Genomic DNA, 24,743 nt, shown 5'->3' on the forward strand with positions numbered 1-24,743 from the left:
GGTTCTTTGGGTGTAGAGAGGAAAAAAAGATGCACTCACTCTCACAGGTAATTCCTTGGGTGCACATCCCGCACCTGAGCCGATGCTTTGAATGCTGCGAAGTGTTCATCCAGAAATGGTAGCACAAAATGGTCCAAGTTGTGGATTGAAACATTTTATTTATTTATGATACATTTATTTTCACTTTATTGTACCAAGTCCTCTGGACTACCGTTTTGTTCTGCCAATTCCAGATGAACACTTCACAGTATGGTTCTTTGAGGACATAGTTAAAACCAATTAAATAATGGATGATCACTCACATAGGAAGCAAAAAATACAAATGTGAGTGGTACCAACATTTAAATGAGCCCTCACAAACTTAAAAAAAAGTAATGTTGAGTTTAGCACAGACAAGAACTTTTACACACATTCCAAATATAGTTACATAGTAGATTACATTTACACGACAAATACTTATCCTATATTTACTGTATATTGATCCAGACGATGGCAAACAAAAACCTCCAGTGAAACAATATCCGATGATATCTCATAAGGGGAATAAATTCCTTCCCGACTCCAAAAATGGCTAAATCAGATTCTCCCCGGATCAACATCCTTCCCATGTTTAACTGGTATATCCCTGTATGCCTTTCCTTTCTAAAAAAAATGTCCAACCTTTTTTTTTTTGTTGAAGATATCTATTGTATCTGCCATCATAGACTCTGAGTAATGACTTCCACATTTTAATTGCCCTTACTGTAAACACCACTTTTATTTGTTGCTGGTGAAATCTGCTTTCCTCCAACCTTAAGGGATGATCCGTGCCGTTTGTACTGCCCTTGGGATGAATAGTTCTTTTGAAAGCATCTTGTATTGTCCCTGGATATGTTGGCACTATGCAGTGTGACACTGGACACTTACTAGATGTCATTTTGAATGACTTTATGGCAACGCATACCAGAAGTTTATCCCTTGTACTGTACTTATTTCTTTCACTGACAAAGAAATCTGCAATGCATTGCCATACTAATGGCTTTATTCTATGCTGTGTATGCCAAAGCAACCATTGAAACCTTTTTTTAATTAAAATTCCTATAGACTTCAACGGGGATTTGCGGTCGTCAACATCCTCTTCACCAGATATAGAATTGTGTTGTGAGCCTCCCTGGCAACAAAGAGGTTAATGATTATATTTTAAACAAACATTTCACAGTAGGGATCATGACCTAGTTGTAATAAGTAGAACATCTGACACAGTTTGTGATTTATTAAAAAACCACAAACGCAGTACATTGAAGGGAGACTTGTAAAGTCCCTATAATATTGCTGTTTTAGTCACTGATATGACAGGTTGTAACCAATTATTATATGGGAACAATTATATGAACCAGCAGCTATTAATGTGGACATTACTAGTAGTTATGGCTTTTTCCTAGACGTTGTTTGTTATATTTTCGTTCATAGCAATTGGAGCTGTATTCACCTAAATGGTGATTTCTCCCTTTTCTCTTCATGCTTCTCGTCTCCTTCCTCTTCACTCTGGTCTGAGAACGTGTCATGTAGAACTTCATCCTGCTCTTCAATTAAATCCAGAAGCATCTGACTACGAGTTCGGAATCCTGCCACCACTCGCTCCAGGGAGTATGAAGGTGGACTTGTTCGAACCTTATTTGAAGATGGATAGGAAACATGGAGTTTGGGTAGAACACAAGACTGTACAGTGCAATGCTTCATTTTTTTTACATTCCATCAGTGCTTTCTAATGACATAACCCTTAATGACTGATTTGCAAGCAAAGACCTTGCTGGGCAACACTAAATATTGACATCGTGTCTGGAACCAGGGAGATCTTTGAGTCACAACAGTTTGTGTCAAAGGCTGGGGGATTCTCCTGTTCAGATTGGTTAAAGCAAATAAAATCAATACATGGAGTAGGTGGAGTGACACGTTTATTGATTGATGCAAAAAAATAAATATAAAAGGAAGCACCATCACAAGGCAAGTCAGATCTCTTGCTCTGATAGAAATACTAACTGATGAGGAGACATGACATGTTCGCAAGGCTTGAAATTGTTATCATTCCTATTTAATACCTGCAATTTTTTTCTATTAAACACTTTTACCCTGTCCAGGCTCTCACAGTACTTCCTAATCCCTGATATTATTTGAATTCTATTATTTCTGTCACTCCTGACAATTATCACCTGGTGAACCAGCTTATTGAGTTTGTGACATTTTTGTAACTAAGGTTATTACAGTGGTGCCATCCTAGTGGCAATGGGCAAGTGTCAATTCCCCCCCTAACCAATAGATTGTAAAGGGCTTTAACGTTTACCTGATGTATGCGCATGATATGCATTTTATATTTGTATTTGTATTTTGCCATCTTGCACTGCTCTGTTAATGTAACAAATAAAGGTTACAAAAAGGTACTTTTAGGAGGTTTAGGTTGCACTTGTACTCGATATATGTACATTTGGTATCACTGTCACGTGTGGCTATTGGAGACATTGGATGGAGATTTGGAACCCTTGGTGGTTACCACCAGCGCTATAAAATCACTTTTTTTGTATAAGTGAAAATGTATCTCACTGTATTGTAACAAATCCTGCTAATAAATAAGGGTTAAAAACAACAAAAAAAAGCAAGAGGATTGTAAGCTTCCTGGGGCAAAAACAGTCACATTTTGTATCAGCATGTGTAAATTTGGTAATATTTTGTATTTTATATAATACTAGCTGAGAGACCCGGCGTTGCCCGGGATATAATTTTGGGGGGGCGTACGACAGGGTTAGGCTTCCCCCCCCTTGACAGCTAGGTGGGTGACTGAGTTGACTGAGTGTGTGGGTGACTGGGTGGGTGTGTGACACTTGACTGAGTGGGTGGGTGACTGAGTGGGTGGGTGACTTTGGGTCGGTTTGACTTTGGGTCGGTGGGTGGGTGACTTTGGGTCGGTGGGTGGGTGACTTTGGGTCGGTTTGACTTTGGGTCGGTGGGTGTGTGACTTTGGGTCGGTGGGTGTGTGACTTTGGGTCGGTGGGTGGGTGACTTTGGGTCGGTTTGACTTTGGGTCAGTGGGTGGGTGACTTTGGGTCAGTGGGTGACTTTGGGTCGGTGGTTGGGTGGGTGAGTTGGGTCGGTGGGTGGGTGAGTGGGAGACTGACTGGGTGGGTGAGTGGGAGACTGACTGGGTGGGTGAATGGGTGACTGGGTGGGTGGGTGACTGACTGGGTGGGTGAGTGACTGACTGGGTGGGTGAGTGGGTGACTGGGTGGGTGAGTGGGTGACTGACTGGGTGGGTGAGTGGGTGACTGACTGGGTGGGTGAGTGGGTGACTGACTGGGTGGGTGAGTGGGTGACTGACTGGGTGGGTGAGTGGGTGACTGACTGGGTGGGTGAGTGGGTGACTGACTGGGTGGGTGAGTGGGTGACTGGGTGGGTGAGTGGGTGACTGACTGACTGAATGGGTGGGTGACTGGGTGACTGACTGAATGGGTGACTGACTGAATGGGTGACTGGGTGACTGAATGGGTGGGTAACTGAGTGGGTGACTGAGTGGGTGGGTGACTGAGTGGGTGGGTGACTGGGTGAAAGTGGGTGACTGGGTGAAAGTGACTGGGTGGGTGACTGGGTGGGTGTGTGGGTGGGTGACTGAGTGGGTGACTGAGTGAGTGGGTGACTGAGTGAGTGGGTGACTGAGTGGGTGGGTGACTGAGTGGGTGGGTGGGTGACTGGGTGAAAGTGGGTGACTGGGTGAAAGTGACTGGGTGGGTGACTGGGTGGGTGTGTGGGTGACTGAGTGGGTGACTGGGTGGGTGTGTGGGTGGGTGACTGAGTGAGTGGGTGGGTGACTGAGTGAGTGGGTGGGTGACTGAGTGGGTGGGTGACTGAGTGAGTGGGTGGGTGACTAAGTGATTTTTTGGGTGACTAAGTGAGTGGGTGGGTGGGTTACTGAGTGGGTGGGTGACTGAGTGGGTGGGTGACTGAGTGGGTGGGTGACTGAGTGAGTGACTGAGTGGGTGACTGAGTGAGTGACTGTGACTGGGTGGGTGTGTGGGTGACTGGGTGACAGTGCGTGGGTGGGAGACGGTGTGTGACTTACCTTGACCCCGTGGCATCTGGCTGGGGCAGGAGGTGAGTTCGGGAAGCTGGGGGGGGCAAGAGTGGCAGGTGTCCCGCGCCGCGCTTCCCCTCTCCGGTAGCGTCACACGTGATGGGGAGTCCCGCGCCGCGCTTCCCCTCTCCGGTAGCGGCGCACGTGAGGGGGAGTCCCGCGCCGCGCTTCCCCTCTCCGGTAGCGGCGCACGTGAGGGGGAGTCCCGCGCCGCGCTTCCCCTCTCCGGTAGCGGCGCACGTGATGGGGAGTCCCGCGCCGCTTCCCCTCTCCAGTAGCGGCGCACGTGATGGGGAGTCCCGCGACGCTTCCCCTCTCCGGTATCGGCGCACGTGATGGGGAGTCCCGCGCCGCTTCCCCTCTCCGGTAGCGGCGCACGTGAGGGGGAGAGCAGGAGGGCCGCGCCGTGAGGGGGGAAGAGCCTGGAGTTTGCTGCTGAGCAGCAGGGCCGCGCTTCCTCCGCGGCGCACGGTGAGGGTGATGGTGCGGCTGGGGATGTTGCGGAGCGTGGGGATTTGGGTGAGGTGGGGAGGGGGGAGAGAGTGAGGGGCACCGGGAGAGTGAGGGGCACCGGGAGAGGAGGGGCACCGGGAGAGGAGGGGGGGGGGTGGAAGGTGAGCTGCGGTCCAACTGACGGGGGAGAGTGTGTGTCCCTGTGTGTGTGTGTCCCTGTGTGTGTGTGTCCCTGTGTGTCCTTTGGCCCGTCACTCCGCCTCAGGCCAATGAGAGGTGTGCGGGGGCGGACCAAGGGACCAATGAGATTTCCCCTAGGGACACCGGACATCCAGGCAGGCAGGCTGGCATGCATGCATGCAGGCAGGCAGGCAAACATACAGTGCTTTCACTAATATAGTATAAGATTGTTGTTCGCCCCCATTGTACCAACACTGAACTGACGATTACAATGCAGCCTATTGTGCTCTTTGAACATGCCAAAACGGGGTCAAATATGAAGTCCGAGCTTGACATACTTTTCTGGACTCTGGTCGGGTGGTGGACTGCATTATTGTGGAAGACAGTATCTGAGAGTCGTTGCTGAGAGGTACACTGTAAGGTCTTTTAGATATTATTTCTTGGAGTTCCTCCTCTTTACCAGCACGCTGAGAAGACTGGCTCTGTGACATCTTCTCCAGCTTATCTTGCAGTTCATCGATAAGTACCTGCTGGTCCACAAGTTTTTCAGTCTAAAAAATATACACAAAAGCGAACTGCTATAGTGTGACACTGTTAATTGCAATTGAAAATGGGTCTACAGAGCTCATCACATTTAAGGTTAAATATTTAAATTAAATTAATATTCTGTTTGCATACCAGCACTAACTGGATAGTACACAAGATGATATGCAATTTCTTATCTTACAAACAGTTACCAAACATATAAGACCAATAATATTTCGCAGATAAAAAGGTCCTGATGATCTTCGTTAAATCCATTTAGGGTAAACAAGGTTAGACTGCTGGTTCCTGTTCTCTATTCCTGCATGATGCCATCTGTGCACCTCAGCATTGCCCAACTCTTCTAGGTGTGCGGTCCTGCTACGTGACCATCCGTACCCTGTGTGTGCGCGCGCGCGCGCTCCTGCAAAACAATATATTTTCCCTGAAACTAATATTAACAAGAAAGAAGATTATAGCAATGACAGTCTCCCTCAATGAAAGATTGAAGTAATCTTAGATTTATTAATTTGATTAATGACAGTCACTGACTACAATGATACGGTCCTCTTAGTTTTCTTTCCAGGGGACAGTTATTTTTAGAGTTTGAGATGTTAAGAAAGAAGGGAGCAGAGGTAAGCTAGTGAGTGTCAAAGAAAGACACGATTGAAACAAAAGCAGGAGATTTGAATCACAAACATTAGATTTTTTCCAAGCAATAACAAAAAGGCCCATAACCAACCCAGTGCTTTAATAATCTTTCACTCAAGTTAGATTACAATTAGGGCAATAAGAAAGTAGATGTGGGTTCGGTTCTGAAGATAAGAATAGTAAAGCTACCAAGTGTCCCACATGATCCCAGTTTGCAAAGTTAGGTGCATAGTTACAAATGGGTCGAGCAAAATGTAGAAAGCCAAAAAAAAAAAAAAAAAGTGATAAAAATCATTAAAACTGGTGGCGCATGCGCGGTGTCGAACTGAATGGCTGCTCAGTAGCGTGACCGCAAGAATGATGACGTAACCAGCAGAAATACAACACACAAAGCCTACTCATGCAGACCTCGTGGTGAAACATAAGGGCTAACCGAGGATGCCCTCAAAAAGCACACCACTTCACAAGAGGTTTTGAACTTTGAGGCGAGAAGGCCGATAGGACGTACGTGCCACAGAACATGACGGCCTGCTGAACGGCGAGTGGAACTTTGACTCGAAGCGTGAAACCCTGAGTCAATTGCACATGGGGCAAGATAGCAGACCTCTTCACCAACATTAAATCTATGCTTTGGCCAAAGGGTTTAACTAAATAACCAAGAAAATGTTATTATTGAAGTATTTAAACTTTATACTTATTACCATCTATGTTTTGTCAATTGGATGTAGCATTGGGCACCCCTGTCTTTTGTTGTATACATTTGACATGCTCAGTAGCACTCCTTTTGACATAAATATATATATTTGATGTGGTGGGTGTTGGAGTTTGAGCTAACAGGGAATGTGTGTGTGTGTCTTAATTTAATTCCTCACTGCAGATAAGTTGCTTTTTATAAGAATAAATACAACTAATATATAGGTACGAGACTAAACTGAAAACGTAAAGAGAAACAAGTGTTATAATAATGCATAGGTGCAACAGGATTCACTTAAAGATCTAAGTCAGATATTGCATATTGTGGAAGCTAGAGGGAGGTAAACTCGGGAAAAGTGAGAAAGTGCTATTTTAACTGAACGCAGATGCACATTATGGCTTTCTGGAAGAAGTGATAAGGACAGATACATTTAGCGTTTGCAATGCTTGGGTTAACAACGCAGACATGCTATAGACATAGTGGACACAGAAAGAAAAAAAAGGGGGTGGGTGGGAGAGTTCTAATGGTCCGTATCTGCGATCAGTTTCTTTGTGCAAAGCAACTAAAAGTGCTACATTGCAAAATAAGTCCTATTTTAGGACCTTTATTGTAACATTCAGGGGCTTCGTGCTGTGACTGTGCAATGATGAAGCTTTGCAAAGTGTTGCAGAGTGGTAGAGTATATCTAATGTCCAGGATTAGTAAAATACTTGTACCTGTAACTTCCTGATGTGTTCTGCTTCTTGTATAGACTTCTGATCTTCCCGATTTTCTTGTAGCATACACTGAATTTGCTCTTGTAATTCTTTCAGTTCCAGCGCTTTCCTACCAAAAACATTTTCATCTGTTGTCAAGGCATCCTTCAAGTAATAGATTAAAATAACAAGTAAGCCATGATAGTCAATTTTATCATCAGTCCATTACTTCCAAGTCATGGTCAAACTATATACTTTTCACCAATTGACAAAAGTGATACAGCATAATTCTGACACATAATAAGTACAACTTTGTGAAGGTAACATCAGTTTACGGCTTCCTTTAAAGAACGCTAAGACAGATCTGCTAGAAGACAGATATATTCATGAAATACTCATAAAAATTACAAATTTTTTGTTCAAAACCCTTCTATACCTCAAAGCCAAAATATCCCTGTGTCTGTAATCAATGTTAATGGTCACAGAAAAAGGCAAGAAAAAGCTGAATTATAACAGCATCAGGTCATTATCTTGTTGATTCGGTGACAGATTGCAAATAAAATAAATCAGTATAAAGAATGTTTTTGGTTAAGGAGGAGGTCATCCAATAGTTCGTATTCCTTAAATAAATAGATACTTCAAACAAAGTCAAAATGTGAAATTTGTAAAATAGTATTTTCCACAGTGGAAAGTGGTTCAAACCGTATCATTCACCCAGGGACCTGGGGAAAATACGCAGCCCTTCCAAGACCTCAGCGGGGCTCTCTTCTTTACTTTTACCTTCCGCCTCTTCACCCGCGGGTGAGTATAGGCGACTTCCACGGAAAACTTCACTTTAAAAAGATCCTTGGAAGTTGGTTACCTGGATATACCCAAGGGGACGCCAGGGCCAAGGGTCGACAGAGCCCATTTTGTTAGAAACGAGGGGTGCCATGTAAAGGCAGGGTTGTCAATTGATAATGAAAGGCTCTAAATTCGCATCAATTATCCTTGCCCCCCCTCCCCCCCTCCCACGGGCTCTCTTCATTAACATCTAGATTAACCATTTGTTTTTGTAAGCGAACAATATTGCTTTGTATAAGATACAGTCATATGCTCAGTTACACTGAATTAAGCCACAGATAAATATAAATGTGATAAAAACTGAAAGGCAAAGCTAAAAAAACAAAAAACAAAAACATTTCAGTGTGTGTCTTTGAAACGTAGCTTGTTGGTCAGATTGTCTCTCTGGATGAGAAAAGGTTGAGTAGCACTGATAAAGCAGCAGCAGGAGCAGAACAAACACATACTGTATAGGTAATAGTGCTTTTGTCAAGATGACAGAGTGGTGACAAACTCCCAACACTCAATGAGAGCTGTGTGGTGAGAGCAACAGACAACCAGAGAGATAGAAAGGGAAATACATATATTTGTTCACACGCATCCGATATCACTTTAACACTGGGAATTTAGCCTTCCAGTTCCAAACTGGTCATTTGCAATGCATTGCTGGTAGCAAAAGGGTACATTACATTGCTTAAATGTTTTTAATGAAAGATCATGTGTGTATATTTATGTCGACTCTGTAATTTTCTATCCACATAGTATAGAGAGGGAAGAGAAAGAAAGAAAGTGCACCCATTGTCTTCATCCTATAATATAGATCTAAAATTATCTAATTGAGTTATATTGGATTGTTGTTTTTCTGGCAGTTGTTGCAAGATTTGATGCCAGAAGTTGACAACAAGGGACAATTCAGCACAATGGAGATGTTACAAGTATTGGAATAACTATTGTGAACCATCGTTTTTGTGATATTAAGATATTCAGGGACATCTACTCTTCCACACTGAGCCAACGCAGTATGGTGAAAAGAAAGAAATGAACCATATAATACAAATACCTGACATTTCTTCAGTTCCCTCTTCAACTGTAAGATGGTGATATGATGCAGCTCATCTCTGCTAGTACCAACTGTGCCGTCAATTCCTGATATAGCTGCCATCTCACTTCTTAGACCCTCTGCCATACTGAGCCAGTCCTGCAGTCTATGCTTTTGGGATTGTGTGATGCTAGCAACATCCTTCAGCTCAACAAACACAGACAACGCTTCCTCAATACAGTGTCGGTGGTTAAAACACTCCAGTTGAAGCTGGGCAAGTTGTTCTTCCAGAGAACGGATCTTATTTTTCTCTTGGCCCCATTCTTCAGATACTTGGCTTGTTCGACCCACTCTGCTGCTCTGCTGGTTTTGCAAAGCTTCCCGCAGTGCCTTGATCTCCAGCTCCATTTCATCAATCCTGTCCCAGTCTGGGTTATAATTCACAATCGCTTTGTTCTTGATATTTCTGGCTCGGTTAGCATATTTGAGGGAATTTAAAGACTCGTCAAAGTCAGAAGAAGAGGGGCTGATGCAAGTAATCATTACCGTTTTGGCATTTCCTCCTAAGGAGTCCTTCAGAATACGTGTGATCTTAGCATCCCTGTAAGGAACATGTGCACTTTTTCGTTTGGGATCACCCAGTGCGCTTATCACATTTCCCAAGGCAAGCAACCCACTGTTGATCTGAATGGACTCTTTAAATCTTTCCCCTGTGTTCCCTGTTTTTGTCACTCTTTCAGAGCCTGCCAGGTCCACAAAGTGAAACTTTGATGTGATGACCTGGACTGGCTTTGGGGAGCCATCTTTGGCAATATCAATGTTTTTGGGCCGCTGTTGGCATATGTTGATGGTGAAGATGGCATGGGAGCGGCTGGAGTGCTCGTTCATTTGGGTGGTGTAGGTGTGACGGGCTGCACTACCAGCTTGTAGCAGACTCAAGACTTCATCAGCACTTTCCACTTGGCACTCCTTGGCACCAACAATAACTAAGAAGATAAAATGAAGTAGTAAGTAAATGATTATAGAAATTGTCTGTTCTTAACCGATTTTTATTTAACTCGTTTGCTGCCAAAAAGGGCAGCAAAGCATGCGGGTGTTATTACCCATCTTCAAAATGTGAAAAATAGTCAAAACTAAAAATGGTTTGCAGAAATAGCGGAAGGCCAACACAATCTTGAATTTTCACATTTGTGCCACAAAATGCTCATAAATAAACCAAATACAAAAGATAGATTAGAAGATTCGAAGGACTGTCTCAAAGCCCAAACAGTTACGTTTTACAGGCTACAATTTTCTATTGTTGTGGAAAAATTCAGAATGCAAGTATTTCATCTTTCCACAGTACAAAACACCCTTAGTAAAAAATTAAATAAGAACCATGAAAAAATATATAGAAATACAACCTAGAAGACTACTGCATAGTTATTTTATGGTACACGACCATAGCCTCGCTTGTCGACAATGGCAAAAGTAATTATTTATAATGTCTTTTAAACAATACATTTGAAACGATTTAACCACAAATTATTATATGTGCACCTGTGTTCCCCTTTTCATCCTCTCTAATGTGAAGATCTTTCATGTTAGTCTCAAGCTCCAGCAGGTCCCGCAATTCTTCCTTGTACACCTCGATGTAAGACACTTTTACGCTGAAGTCAATATTATGATGTTCAGAGATACTCTGGAAGAGTTCCTGGATGGCACGTGGAATTATACCTTTTTCATCTTCAGCAACTGAAGCTAGTGCACAAACAAAAGCAGAGTTTTGGGATTACAGATACTTAAAATGGCAGTTTGGGTACATAATTTATCAGTAACTAAGATTCTTGCCAAATTATTTTTTTGTGTGTTGTGGATACAGATGCGCACGCACGCGTGCACGCACACAAACACACACACGTTGATGTGTTTTAGTCATATTGGTTGTAGAGAAAACTAGATTTCTCTGTTGGCAGTGCCAAAATTAGGCTTTGCCGTTAACTTGGCACGTGAGGGTTAAAGAGACAAATTGACCATCCCACGGTCACAGTGTGCCAGCATTAGGATTTAAACCAATTGCTCCCTCTCCAGAGACAACATCATTATCAGTAGTCAGTACAGCTAGATGTAGTTAGTACAGTATAGTTAGTGACCTAATCACATCTTTTGGGTTTAAGTATCACCTCTATGCTGACGACACACAAATTTACCTTTCAACCCCTGACCTTACACCTGCTATACAGACCAAAGTTTCTGAATGCCTCTCTGGAATATCATCCTGGATGGCCATCCGCTGACTGAAACTTAACATGGCAAAAACAGAGCTCCTTATTCTTCCTCCCAAACCTGGCCCTACTACCTCCTTCCACATTACTGTTGGAAATACGATCATTCACCCAGTAGCCCAAGCACGCTGCCTAGGGGTCACACTCTATTTCCTCTCTCACATTCTCCTCTCACATTCAAAACGTTTCTAAAACTTGTCGCTTTTTCCTCTGCAATATCACAAAGATACGCCCTTTCCTCTGTTACTCGTCTGCTAAAACTCTGACTCAGGCCCTCATTCTCTCCCGTCTCGATTACTGCAACCTCCTGCTGTCCGGCCTCCCTGCCTCTCACCTGTCTCCCCTACAATCTATCCTAAACGCTGCTGCCAAAATCACTCTACTCTTTCCTAAATCTGTCTCCGCGTCTCCCCTCCTGAAATCCCTGTCCTGGCTTCTGATCAAATCCAGTATCTCACATTCAATTCTCCTCCTCACTTTTAAAGCTTTACACTCCTCTGCTCCTCCTTACATCTCAGCCCTAATTTCTCGCTATGCACCATCCCGACTCTTGCGGTCTTCTCAAGGATGTCTTCTTTCTACCCCCTTTGTATCTAAAGCCCTCTCCCGCCTTAAACCTTTCTCACTGACTGCCCCGCACCTCTGGAATGCCCTTCCCCTCAATACCCGACTAGCACACTCTCTATCCACCTTTAAGACCCACCATAAGACCCATTTGCTTAAAGAAGCATATGAATAGCACTGTGTATAATCCTGTACACATGATACATAAAGCTTGGCCCCCTGCAGACGCACTTACTAGAATTCCCTCCTACTGTCTCTATACGTTCTCCTACCGACCAATTAGATTGTAAGCTCCTCGGAGCAGGGACTCCTCTTCCTTAATGTTACTCTTATGTCTGAAGCACTTATTCCATGATCTGTTATTTATATTTGTTATTTATATGATTACAACATGTATTTCTACTTTGAAGCGCTGTATATTTATGGTGCTATATAAATAAAGGCATACTATTACTACTACAGTATGAACTTTCAAATACAGAACGCCTTTTGTTAAAAAAAAATAAAAAAGAGTTTCCACCCGCTAAAGAAAGAACAAAAGGAAAACATTATAAATAATGTACTCTTCGCAAGTGGCGTAGCGGGATATGTGCGGGCCCTCGAGCAAAATCTTGCAAAGTCGGCACTTACCGATCACGTATGCGCAGAAATAGGCACGTGCCGACTGCGATGCGCAGGAAATCGTCAAGTGCCGACAGTGCTTGCGCAATCGGCGCTTGCCAGTCGCATATGTGTATGAGTTACCGGCAAAGGACAATTGCGCATGTGCAGTCAGCAGGTGTCAAGCGCACATGCGCAGTCGGGAAAAAACTGCAAGAGAGCATGCACCCCCAAGAGCTCTGCATATTTACCAAGTATAAGTATGTATGCACTTCCCCAGCCTACCAAGGGATTAAGGAGAGGCTCAGAGAGTAGACAGACTGACACTAGCACCAACTTTGATGCAGAAGAGTTCAAATTCCATGATCAGCGCCTTGTGACCTTGAGAGTCACTTTATTTGCATGTAAATACAGATTGTAAGCTTATCGGGTCAGTGACTGTGCCCACTGGGAAAAAAGCACTATGAGAGTTATTTAAAAAAAAAAATTGTAAATAATGTAACAATCTAATTGCATCTCTTAAACAAATATAAATGTTCTAAATGACCCATGTTTATGAAGAAAGAATATAGACAAAACATTAATGTACTAAATAATTTGTCAAGTTGGATGTCACATTGAGTAGTACAAGAGACAAAAAAGGACCCCAAAGAAGTTATGGTGGGTAAAAAGTGACAAAAAAAAATGTGTCCCTTTTTTTACCCAACATAACTTAACGAAGTATAGTAAACCCCATTCTCATTGCTTCATTTTTGCATAGCCAGTGTAACCAACCCCACACTGATGAGACCCATCAAGGTCGAAACGGCTGTCTGTGGGTGGGTTTACTGGCTATGCATCTTAACCCAGGCTGTGCTCAAAGGCTGTGAAATGCAGCAAGCATAGGCTTACAGGGGACCCCGTTATGTTTTTTTTTTCTTTTAATTATTGGACCATATATTTTGTTAATACAATGTGAATTATTATGCAAAATGGTTAGGCTACTTGATGTTAAATTATGTGTGCCATTATGGAATTTGGTTGAAGAGACATTTTTGAGTTCTTGATATTATAAGGTTGACATTCCACCTGCCCTTGACGGTTTTGTTTCCAAATACTCCTATCTGAATTGCTTTCATTTAAGTTGTGTTATGCAGTGTCTCCAAACAATACTAATAATTATATTAACATACCGAAATGACCTCCTCCAATGGTGTATGTCTTGCCAGAGCCTGTCTGTCCATAGGCAAACACAGTGGCATTGTATCCTTCGATAAGCGACAGCAAGAGTGGTTTGATACAGGAGCTGTAAACATCGTCTTGGGAAGAGATCTTACCAAACACACAGTCAAAAGTGAAGACGCGGTCTTTTCCAATAATGACCTGCTGCGTGTTGGGGACAAGCCGAACACACACTTGGTGGTTATGAAGGATCTCTTTGGACAGCAGAGGGCGAATTCTCACAGCCACCTTTACTGGCGTCTCTTCCATGGTGCTCTTCACAGCTGGTTAACTACAAAGGGCCTGTATTCCTTCTTGATTTTCTAATCATAACATCCTCTGAAATTAATAGAATATTGTCACATCGGTCATCACCCCAAAAAATACTAATACAGAACGAGTGAAAATTTGTATGGCCACGATAAAATGCCATCATCCTATCACATAAATATTTAACTGAATTTTTTTTTAGTTTTGATCCGGTTACGAAGATACAAAAATGTCTTAAAGCAGAAAAACGACTTTACCCTTTTTTAAAAATCTTATTTGTATATGTAAAGCGTGTGACAATGTATAATTTTACATTCTTACCTAAACTGGCAATAGTTTGTTGCTCTTGTTATATATCTGTAAAAATTCTGATTGTGTGCCTAACATAATGGCCACCTTTCAGTTTCAATCAATTCTTCAGTCAGTGTAACTCAGCAGCTACAATATATATATATATCTTTAAATTACTACGCTAACATTATTTCAGTTCACAGCTGGGAACACTGGCAACAGATGATCACAAAAAGGAAAGTGCTGCAAAGATCTTGCACTGCTTGGGAGGTGGGCTAAAGCCGCTATAGAAATCAAACGAAGCTCATTATATTAAAACTCATTAAAAATGGCATTAAGAGTTGTATAATTAAAAAAGAGTCACTTATCTAATACTACAGATCCAATTACTTCTCTTAAAGGAGCAGTCCATGCAATATCCAACATTTTTTTTTAAAATAAATACATTCTGTATTTTTACATTACTGCATTTTTTTTATTATTCAACTGTAAACGCCATTTTTTGTGAGTTTTAATATACTGAGCATCCTTTGATTTCTATAGCAGGTCTTAGCTCACCTCCCAAGCAGAGTAAGATATTTGCAACACTTTCCTGTTTGTGATTATTTGTTGTACAAAAATTATAACAGAAGAGGAATCAGAAAAAAAGACCCCTACTTTTCTGCACTCGCTAATGTGTCCACACATAATGGACATTTTTAGGTCTGGGAGTCCAAATATTCCCATATATTAGTTCTTTATTAAAACACAGGCAGGAAAAGGATCCCTGATCGACAGATCTTGAGAACACTTAAAATTATAATTTTATTAGGGTGGAAAAAAATAATAATTGGTACTCATATATACAGTGACAAAGGAAAAAGTCTAGGACAAAAAAGGTGGCAAAGTCACTTCATGGTTTACCTGGGACCATATATAATATACAGCCACAGCTTGGTGAAAAGCACACTGCATAAATACTCCAGTATCAAATCGCAATTGTTAGCACACAAGATGGTCTAAATACATCAAATCAACTGTCTACAAGTATATATCATATACCTGATCTAAGGTATTGAGACGACGTGTCTAACGTTCTTATGTTCCTAATGCCAATACACCCAGGGTGTATATAACATGGAGTCTCAATGACTCATGTACATCTGGTGCAGTCATGCCTAGGTTAAGATGACTCTGAAACCTCGTATAGCGGGTCCCTCTTGTTCATTCTACAATCGAGAGATGTGGAGACCGGAAGTGTGTAGTTCGTATCACAGGCATCCCGGGGTATAGTAAATGTCCCCAGTATTGGTCAGCCGCTACCTAGATGTCACACATAACACATTCATATCACAGGCAGTAGCGCATATAGCGTGGTAATAACCTGCAAAAATACCTCATCTGAACCTTTCTATGAAACAGTTGGTAATCGATGTGGACTCTTGTAACCATTTGCAGTCTAAGTCCGCGTAGCTCACGAGGCATGGGGTCTCCTATTTCGTGTGGAGAAATAGTAAACATGCTTCTATAATTACTAAGCAGAATCCGAATTCATTACTGCATATATAGAAATCTAAAAAACAGGTATAAACTAATTAGTAAGGAAAGTTTGATACAAACTGGTCAGTGCTCATGAAACTTCCGACCACGGACCCACTCCACCGTCATGATGTCATTAAAACCCGACGCACATTTCACGTGTCTTGCACACTTCAGGGGAGGAGTATCTACTGCACCCGAGATGATTATTAAATGCATTCCCAAAATTGGGGGCATGGTTAGTCCTAAGGCTGATTTCCAGAGGACTTTAACCATTTCCTATCAACTGCCTCCTATTAAATAGAGAGCCAGAACCTAAAAATCATTGCCGTTAATCAGCTTTACTACTGGACAGCAGCTATGTTGCCCGTACAACATCTTTGATAGGAGATAAAGTTACTCTACTGTTGATTGGTTAACACTTTTGTATTCTACTAATCTCTGTTATAACAGTGAAATCACCAGAGTTCCGCATCAATGGCCAGATCTGAAAAATCATTGCTGGTAATCCCGCAGTGATACCCATAATATGGTAGGGAATAAATTAGCTCTTACTGTGAATTTTCCCTTTCATGGTGTTGTCTCTGTTACAGTATTGTTACAATTCCAGTCAGGAGGCATCCGACGGAGGCACTGTGTCCAAGTAGCCCCACCGGAACAAATATCTTATGGCATGGATTCAAACAGGGGTTCGCCATTTTGAAGTGGACACCCCCATGGAAAGTCATATAGAGTCTATCAAAATAATAATCAAGTTGTCCCTGATGGTAGAGAGCTGTATGGGCGATGGAAGCCCCAGTGTATATGTACACACCCATAATTATCAAAGTGCCAAGGTGCTCACTACAGCTCGCCTCTAATAGTCAAAACGAGCCTAATTGATTAGCTACAATAATGGAAGATCCCACCTTTAAAAGTCAAAATGGGTTTGTCACGTACAGCACCCTGCTAGCACGCGACAAGGGTTAATAATGACGCTCGCAAGCGCTTCCACCTCCACAAAGGTTTGTCAAATGGACAATATTTCTTCCACAGGATCCAGGATTAGTACATAGCTCACTAGCTGCCTCACTCCACCTCTGCAAAAGGTCCCTCAAATGAATTCTATCTGTCCTCAATCCGTCCCAATATACCACCGCCACGAACAGCACACAAGTGAGCTCGTGACTTAGATATGCAACCAGGGTTAATACACACAGCTACACTAGCCAACCCCCCTTTCTCCTCCGCAAGGAACCAGAAGTTAATATTAACCCATTCCTCAATTGCAAATAACCGAGGGTATGCAAATATTTGCCAGGTCCCCAGGTCCCTGTTTATTATAGAAAAAACTATGCACTTTAACACACCAAAATCAGTTGTAGCAAAATGTTCCAATGCATACACCACTCTCTCCAGAGCGTACACCAGTTCATTCAGAGCCCAAAAGCATTACTTATTAAATGTTTTAATATATATATATATATATATATATATATATATATATATATAAAATACAGTACTTAGGTTACAGAAAAGGTATTACAAAAAACAAAAACAGTTACAATACAAGGCAGAACAGCTTCTTAAAATAAAAAGGGTAAAACCTAACAGAAAACCTATACTTTACCAAATGCCATAGGTTTTCCCCACAGAGGCGCTGGTTCAGAACATGAAGTCTCCCATGCTTTGTCCAAAGCATGCATCTGGTGAGATCTGATTTCCAAAATCTTTGCCCAGACTTAAATACATTCTTTCCTCGTGGAACCGGCATAAGCCCACCCCTTCTATAGGATGCTTTGAAGCAGCTCTAACCAGACCATGTCTATAGAACTTGATTAAAACAGTTGATACCTTGAGTGGGCTATCCAGGATGGACCCCCACCCCAAGTAAGTCCCTTTCAAGTCCAGAGCAGATCAAAGAATCAGTCCTGACCTGTTTCAAACCCAGCATTTTGTTTAAAAAAAAAAAAAAAAAGTGTAGCTCATTAACCCCTCAAGCACCAAATGGATTAAAATGACCTAATATCTCATGATATTATCAGGACATGGTTCATCATTGAGACAATAATAAATATATGTGATGAAGGTGATAAGTATATGTTGTCGTAATGAGTTACATACGGTGCACATATGAGCGCGCGGTGTAGACTGATCAGACATGTGAACGGGGGATCCAAGGTAAGTGAACCAGAATGTGTAACAATAACATCAAGTGAAAACAAAGTGTGGCAAACACAAATATAGTGATCAGTGTGTATATGAATCAACATGTGAAAGGATCAATATAAAAGGCACATACTGTATATGTGTCAACAGTGATAATGTGTGACCAGTTTAACGTGATAGAATAGATGTATTCATATGACTACCATCAGTGCAATTAATGAACACGTCTGAATGTTTCCATTTACAGCTTAACTATATAGTCACAATGGAAGTAGCTTTGGGCATTTGTTTTTTGTTGTATACATTTAGCCACGCCCACTAGCACTTCTTTTGACAAATCACCAAAAAATTTACTCGCCGAACAAAAAAAAAAATCTACTCGCCACCTAGTACCACACGTGTGCTGCTTGGGCCAATAGGAGCTCGCCACGATGTTAAATCCACTCGCCCAGGGCGTGCAAATGTATAGGTTTGTCGAACACATATATACACATACATACATATAAATAATGTGGTAGTGGTTGGGGTTTCTCAAAGCTTGTTGGGAATCTGTGTATTTTGCCAACTGTGTGCAACTGGTCTCAGTTGCTTATGGGAGGGTAGTGCCCCCCCCTCCCCCAAGGTTTAAGCTTGCCCCACCCCACTTTCCAAGTTGGCAGGTCAGTTTCATTTTGCCAGGTTATGACAGATCCAATGTGATCTTATTTACCTGTATAATTACAGGAAGAATGAACTTTAACCCAGGTGAGTGTTAGGACCTGCTTCGGTCATACCTTGTAAGTGGCAGCAGGCTTAAGACGCTTTGGCCAAAGGGTTAAACTAAATGACCCTTTTTACAAGAGATATATTGGTATTGCACTGTGTATTTTTGTCACAATGGAAGTAGCTTTGGCCATTTTTGTTTTTTGTTGTATACATTTAGCCACGCCCACTAGCACTCCTTTTGAGACACACACACACACACACACACCACACACACACACACACACACACACACACACACACACACACTGTGGTAATGGTTGGGGTTCTCAGAGCTTGTTGGGAATCTGTGTATTTTGCCAACTATATACAGGCATACCCCGGTTTAAGGACACTCACTTTAAGTACGCTCGCGAGTAAGGACATATCGCCCAATAGGCAAACGCCAGCTCACGCATGTGCCTGTCAGCACGTCCCAAACAGCTATACCGGCTCCCTACCTGTTCCGAAGCTGTGCGCAAGCGGGGAGACTATAGAGCCTGTTACAAATGCGTTATTTACATCAGTTATGCACGTATATGACGATTGCAGTACAGTACATGCATCGATAAATGGGGAAAAGGTAGTGCTTCACTTTAAGTACATTTTAGCTTTACATACATGCTCCGGTCGCATTGCATACGTTAATGCGGGGTATGCCTGTATAGACCATGCACATGATTGTACCAATACATGACATATACATAAACCTCTCTTCCAGAGCTGCCAGGACCATCAGTGGATAATAAATCTAACTTAAATGTATCCTGGTTGTGATAGAATCAAGGGGGGCCCAAAATGCCATAGATTTTATAAGAATAAACTCTTCATTCAGGCGTCCCGGGTTTCAGTGTCTGTTCGCTTGGTTATTAAATTAAGTCAAGGTGGACCAATTAAGCCTTAGTCTCAAGAACTGGACCATCGGTATACAAAAATAAATAAATAATAATAATATCATATACCTCGGGTGGTGATTATACGCCACTAAAAGACTATTTGTGGATGTAGCTTTTCTAAATATCGACGTTTCACGTACACCATGTTCATTCTTAGTGATAGTCAGGTCGAGGAAGTGTATTACATCTTTGTTAATCTCGTAGGTCAGTTTCAGATCCTGTTCATTTTGAGGTTCATTTTTGAAACACTTTCCTGTTTGTGATCATTTGTTGCCAATATCCCCAGCAGTTTGAGCTGCAAACTAGATAATGTTACCTTTGTAACTCAGCAGCTACAATGTATCCTGATATTACTCTAACTGAAGGATTGATTAAAACTGAAAGGCAGCCATTTAGTGAACCCTGGAAAGTAGGATCTTTGCCGATTGAGCAAGGGAGAGTGAATCGATCGGCAGGTTAGGTGATTTGTTTTCAATGAAGGCAATCAAAGGCTGCATATATTAAAACAAAAAAATATATATATAATTTTTTTTGGTTTAATTTTTTAAGTGACGCTTAGAATGCCTCAGGTAATTTTTCATCATTAAAATACACCAGGACGAACTTTTGATAAAAAAGAAATAAATAAAAAACCACTATATTGCACCAGGTGAGACAAGGGGGTATACACCAAATGGCAGTAGCAACAAGCAATCGTTAATAGCGATTCATTCAACTTGTTAATAAGGATCCCTAATGTGAATACTCAAATGTTATTATTGTGAACTCAAAATTAAATAATGACATAATTAAACTACAAGTACAGTGATCACATTGAACAGTTATTAGCAGTTGAGTTCCATAATAATAGCCGTTACATTATGGTAATTACCTATAATTATTTTTATTCACATTGCATAATAATACCTACCATTATATTTATGCATATATCATATACAGAAAACAGGCACTCATTAAATAAACTAGCCAACTTGCCTAGGTGCACTGAAAATAAGAAATATATAGTTATGTATATATTTTTTTCCCCCGTAGAAACCAGGCACCCTCAGGAAAAAAGTAAGTATGAAAAGAGAGAGTAATTCAAATAGGATCGATGTTTTTGGGAAAGGTCACTGAAAGGACGGAAACGTTTATCCTGTTTGAATAAACCCCCTTTTAAAAAAAAATAATTGTAATAAACTATTTTCATTTATCTTAAAGCGGCAAAACATGTGAAATCTTACATTTAAAAAAAAAATCAGTTCTGTAGTATTATATAATACTTACGGTGTTTTTATTATTATTATATGCTATTTTTTATGAGTTTTAATATACTGAGCATCCTTTGATTTCTATAGCAGGTATTAACTTGCCTCCTCAGCAGTGCAAGATCTTTGCAACACTTTCCCGTTTGTAATAATTTGTTGCCAATATTCCCAGCAGTTTGAGCTGCAAACTGTAACAATAGATAATGTTACCTTAGTAATATAAGGATACATTGTAGCTGCTGAGCTACACTGACTGAAGCAGCCATTATGTTAGAAACACCATAAGGATTTTTGCAGATGTATAACAGGAGCACCAAACGATTGCCAGCGTAGGTAAGAAAGTAGAATTACACATTGTCACACACTTTACATATAAAAATAAGAAAGTGGGGGAAAAAAGGGAGGAATGTAATATTTCTGCTTTAAGTCCGGGAGTGCCTGATACACACACACGGATAAGCACCTGTGATCATATATAAAATACTGGAAATAAAGCAAAACCTCAAGACAGATCATATTGTGCGTATGTCTAAGCAGCATTGCAGGAACACAGGAGGCGGCGCAGGAGGAAGTCACAAGTTTGTGACGAAACACGTCAGAGTCTCGCCAGCTGGAGAGAGCGACCTGTTACGTTCATCACACACGGAGAGAGCTGATATACTGTAGTCGAGATATTTTCTCTATATGCGGAGAGCATATAAGTGACACACTATTTATGTTCCTTATATACACTAATACACATTGATTTGAGTGTATTTATCCATAGGCATGCTCTTTGTGGACGTTGTGACTTATTTAATTGCTAACGGCTACTTCTAATAATAGGATAATGGGATTTATGCTTCTATTTTTTAACCCGTCGTGCTGATTCATTTGCCCTAACATGGACAAAACATAACGCACACATAACTGTCTTGCTGACTAACTAGTATATTACTCCGTGTAATTCCTTGGCCCCCACGGGGACCAAGCACAACGTGCTATTTATTATAATTATTCATATATTACTCACCATTTATCGTCTGGTTCCAATTTATTTTAATACATATCAATAAATGGATTTTAAACCAATCATATTTCTATACATATACAACCAGATTATTTGCTTCACACCAACACAGCTACTTAATAGGGTACTCTTCTTACAGACATTGAGTGCATTACAGAGGGACTTATCTGGATGATAGTGTCTCTACTTCATTCAGTGTATTTTCTCTTTGCTACTGTCTTATCTATCTTCACCCTTACATGGTATTCATCTTAAATTGAGAATAAATCCAATCATCATCACCATTAAAGGGTGAATGTATCTCTCACCATCTGTATATGATGCTTATTAAGACATACTACTCTATGGGGCCTATGCAGAGAGCAGCGCTATTTCAAAACTCGCCATTTTTTGGAGAAAATCGCGCAGAAAACAGCAGAAAATGGCGAGTTACAAAAAACGCGCCAATTTTTTTTTCTATTTCTAAAACTCGCCTCGCGGCTGGCGAGAACCTCCATCTCGCCAGTTTTAAAAATATCCTTATGCAGAGAGGCGCGAACGGCATCTAGCGGCTGTTCGCGCCAATAAAATGGCGCGATTGTCTCCTTTTTGCCTCGCCAGAAAAAGTTGGCAAGAAGCTGCCGCTCGCGGCCATAGCAAAGGGAAAAAAAAGGCGCAATTTTTTTTTAACACATTTCTGCAGCGCGCATCTCGCCAATTTAAACTCGCCACACGCATTCATGTTAAACATAGCAGAATTCGCACATTTCTGCATATGGAGAATAAAACTCTCCAAAAAAGCTACTTTTTATTAAACTCACCAATTTTAAAATTCGCTGCTCTCTGCATAGGCCCCTATGTCTTTTCCCCCTCCCCCTTTCTCTTTTTTCTGCGCCTAGGTCACACACACACACACACACACACACACACACACTCTCTTTCTTGCGGCAGGTAAATAAAGACAGTACTCCAATAGAATAATCCAAAAATGATGTATTCAGGCATATAGCAAAGACGTCCAATCCGACGTTTCGGTCCCGGAACCTTTTCTCAAGGGGGGTGTGAAAGGTTCGTTCCGGAACCGAAACGTCGGATTGGGCGCCTTTGCTACATGCCTGAATACATCATTATTTTTGGATGATTCTACTGGAGTGCTGTCTTTATTTACCCGCCGCAAGAAAGGTAACATTACTTAGATTATTTATATGGGACTAGCACCCTCACTTTGTGCAACTATTCTGAGTGCCAGCTACAGACTCTTTGTGTGTGTGTGTGTGTGTGTATATATATATATATATATATACACACACACACACACACACACACACACACAGCAAGGCCCCGGGTATACGGCGGGTTCCGTTCCAGGGGCCCGCCGTATAGTGAAAATCACCAGAAATCGGATCCGGCGATTTTCAGTTCTGTGCATGCACAGAACGGCGTTTTCGCCATACAGCGCATGCACGGCCTATGGTCTGCTCACGCCCACTACGGTATGCGCGTGCAGACAACGGTCTGCGCATGCGCGCCGGGCGCAACCGCCCGTTCTGCGCATGCACGATTGAGGATCAAAGATGGCGGCACCATTCTCGGTGCCGCCGTATCGGCGGATCGCCAAAAAGCGAAGCGCCGAGAAGCAGGGCCCTGCTGTATATAGTGCAGAATAAATGAGTTCTTCAGTATTAGGTGATACCTTTTTTTATTGGACTAACAATTTATGTCATAGGACAAGCTTTCGAGAGTTATCCTCTCTTCTTCAGGTCTATCACAACTGGACTAACACAGTACACACACACCACACACACCACACACACCACACACACCACACACACCACACACACACACACACACACACACACACACACACACACACACACACTCCCCCCCAAACTCCCATATAAATATATAGACACAGGTGTACTCGCTTGTATCCCGTTATCCGAGTCCTGGTACACTCAGTATACATACACCGCACCCCGGCCGTATTATCCTCCGCTGATGACGTGCGGCGCCGGGTTATCGCCGCTCTCTCACTGCTCTGTTTCCTCTCGTTCCCCTGGCAACCGAACAGAACGTTATGAACCGTCCGCTCTGCCAACCTGCAGACGGGGGCCCCCGAGAGTCAAAAAGGGAGAGAGGATGTCGAGGAACGCAATGGTGAGAGCGCCCCCAGTGGCGGGGAGAAGGGAGATCAGAGAGGACAAGGCGGGATGCAGGTACAATATTACAAGGTGGGGTGCAGGTACAATATTACAAGGTGGGGTGCAGGTACAATATTACAAGGTGGGGTGCAGGTACAATATTACAAGGTGGGATGCAGGTACAATATTACAAGGTGGGATGCAGGTACAATATTACAAGGCGGGATGCAGGTACAATATTACAAGGCGGGATGCAGGTACAATATTACAAGGTGGGGTGCAGGTACAATATTACAAGGCGGGGTGCAGGTACAATATTACAAGGTGGGATGCAGGTTACAATATTACAAGGTGGGGTGCAGGTACAATATTACAAGGGGGGTGCAGGTACAATATTACAAGGTGGGGTGCAGGTACAATATTACAAGGTGGGGTGCAGGTACAATATTACAAGGTGGGGTGCAGTTACAATATTACAAGGTGGGATGCAGGTACAATATTACAAAGTGGGGCGCAGGTACAATATTACAAGGTGGGATGCAGGTACAATATTACAAGGTGGGATGCAGGTACAATATTACAAGGTGGGATGCAGGTACAATATTACAAGGTGGGATGCAGGTACAATATTACAAGGTGGGATGCAGGTACAATATTACAAGGTGGGATGCAGGTTACAATATTACAAGGTGGGGTGCAGGTACAATATTACAAGGTGGG

At 42.1% G+C, this 24,743-nt stretch overlaps 1 protein-coding gene across 3 annotated transcripts in view; it reads right to left on the minus strand.

Annotated features, from left to right (window-relative positions):
* Positions 1 to 24,140, minus strand: part of KIF27 (kinesin family member 27) — a 65,050-nt gene extending 40,910 nt beyond the window's left edge. Inside the window, exons 1-8 of one of the 3 annotated variants that reach the window (XM_075598885.1) lie at positions 23,851 to 24,140; positions 15,720 to 15,816; positions 13,756 to 14,122; positions 10,695 to 10,895; positions 9,177 to 10,141; positions 7,316 to 7,459; positions 5,071 to 5,283; positions 1,469 to 1,650 (exon numbers count right to left, since the gene is read on the minus strand). In XM_075598885.1, coding sequence (XP_075455000.1) covers positions 1,469 to 1,650; positions 5,071 to 5,283; positions 7,316 to 7,459; positions 9,177 to 10,141; positions 10,695 to 10,895; positions 13,756 to 14,053 — 2,003 coding nt within the window. In that variant the 5' untranslated portion in view covers positions 14,054 to 14,122; positions 15,720 to 15,816; positions 23,851 to 24,140. Of the gene's footprint in view, positions 1 to 1,468; positions 1,651 to 5,070; positions 5,284 to 7,315; positions 7,460 to 9,176; positions 10,142 to 10,694; positions 10,896 to 13,755; positions 14,123 to 15,719; positions 15,817 to 23,803 lie in introns of all 3 variants that reach the window. The other 2 variants (XM_075598881.1, XM_075598892.1) reach the window with 2 other exon arrangements.
* Between the last annotated feature and the right edge of the window lie 603 nt (positions 24,141 to 24,743).

The sequence above is a fragment of the Ascaphus truei genome, chromosome 1 (genome assembly GCF_040206685.1).
Source record: "Ascaphus truei isolate aAscTru1 chromosome 1, aAscTru1.hap1, whole genome shotgun sequence".
NCBI lineage: Eukaryota > Metazoa > Chordata > Amphibia > Anura > Ascaphidae > Ascaphus > Ascaphus truei.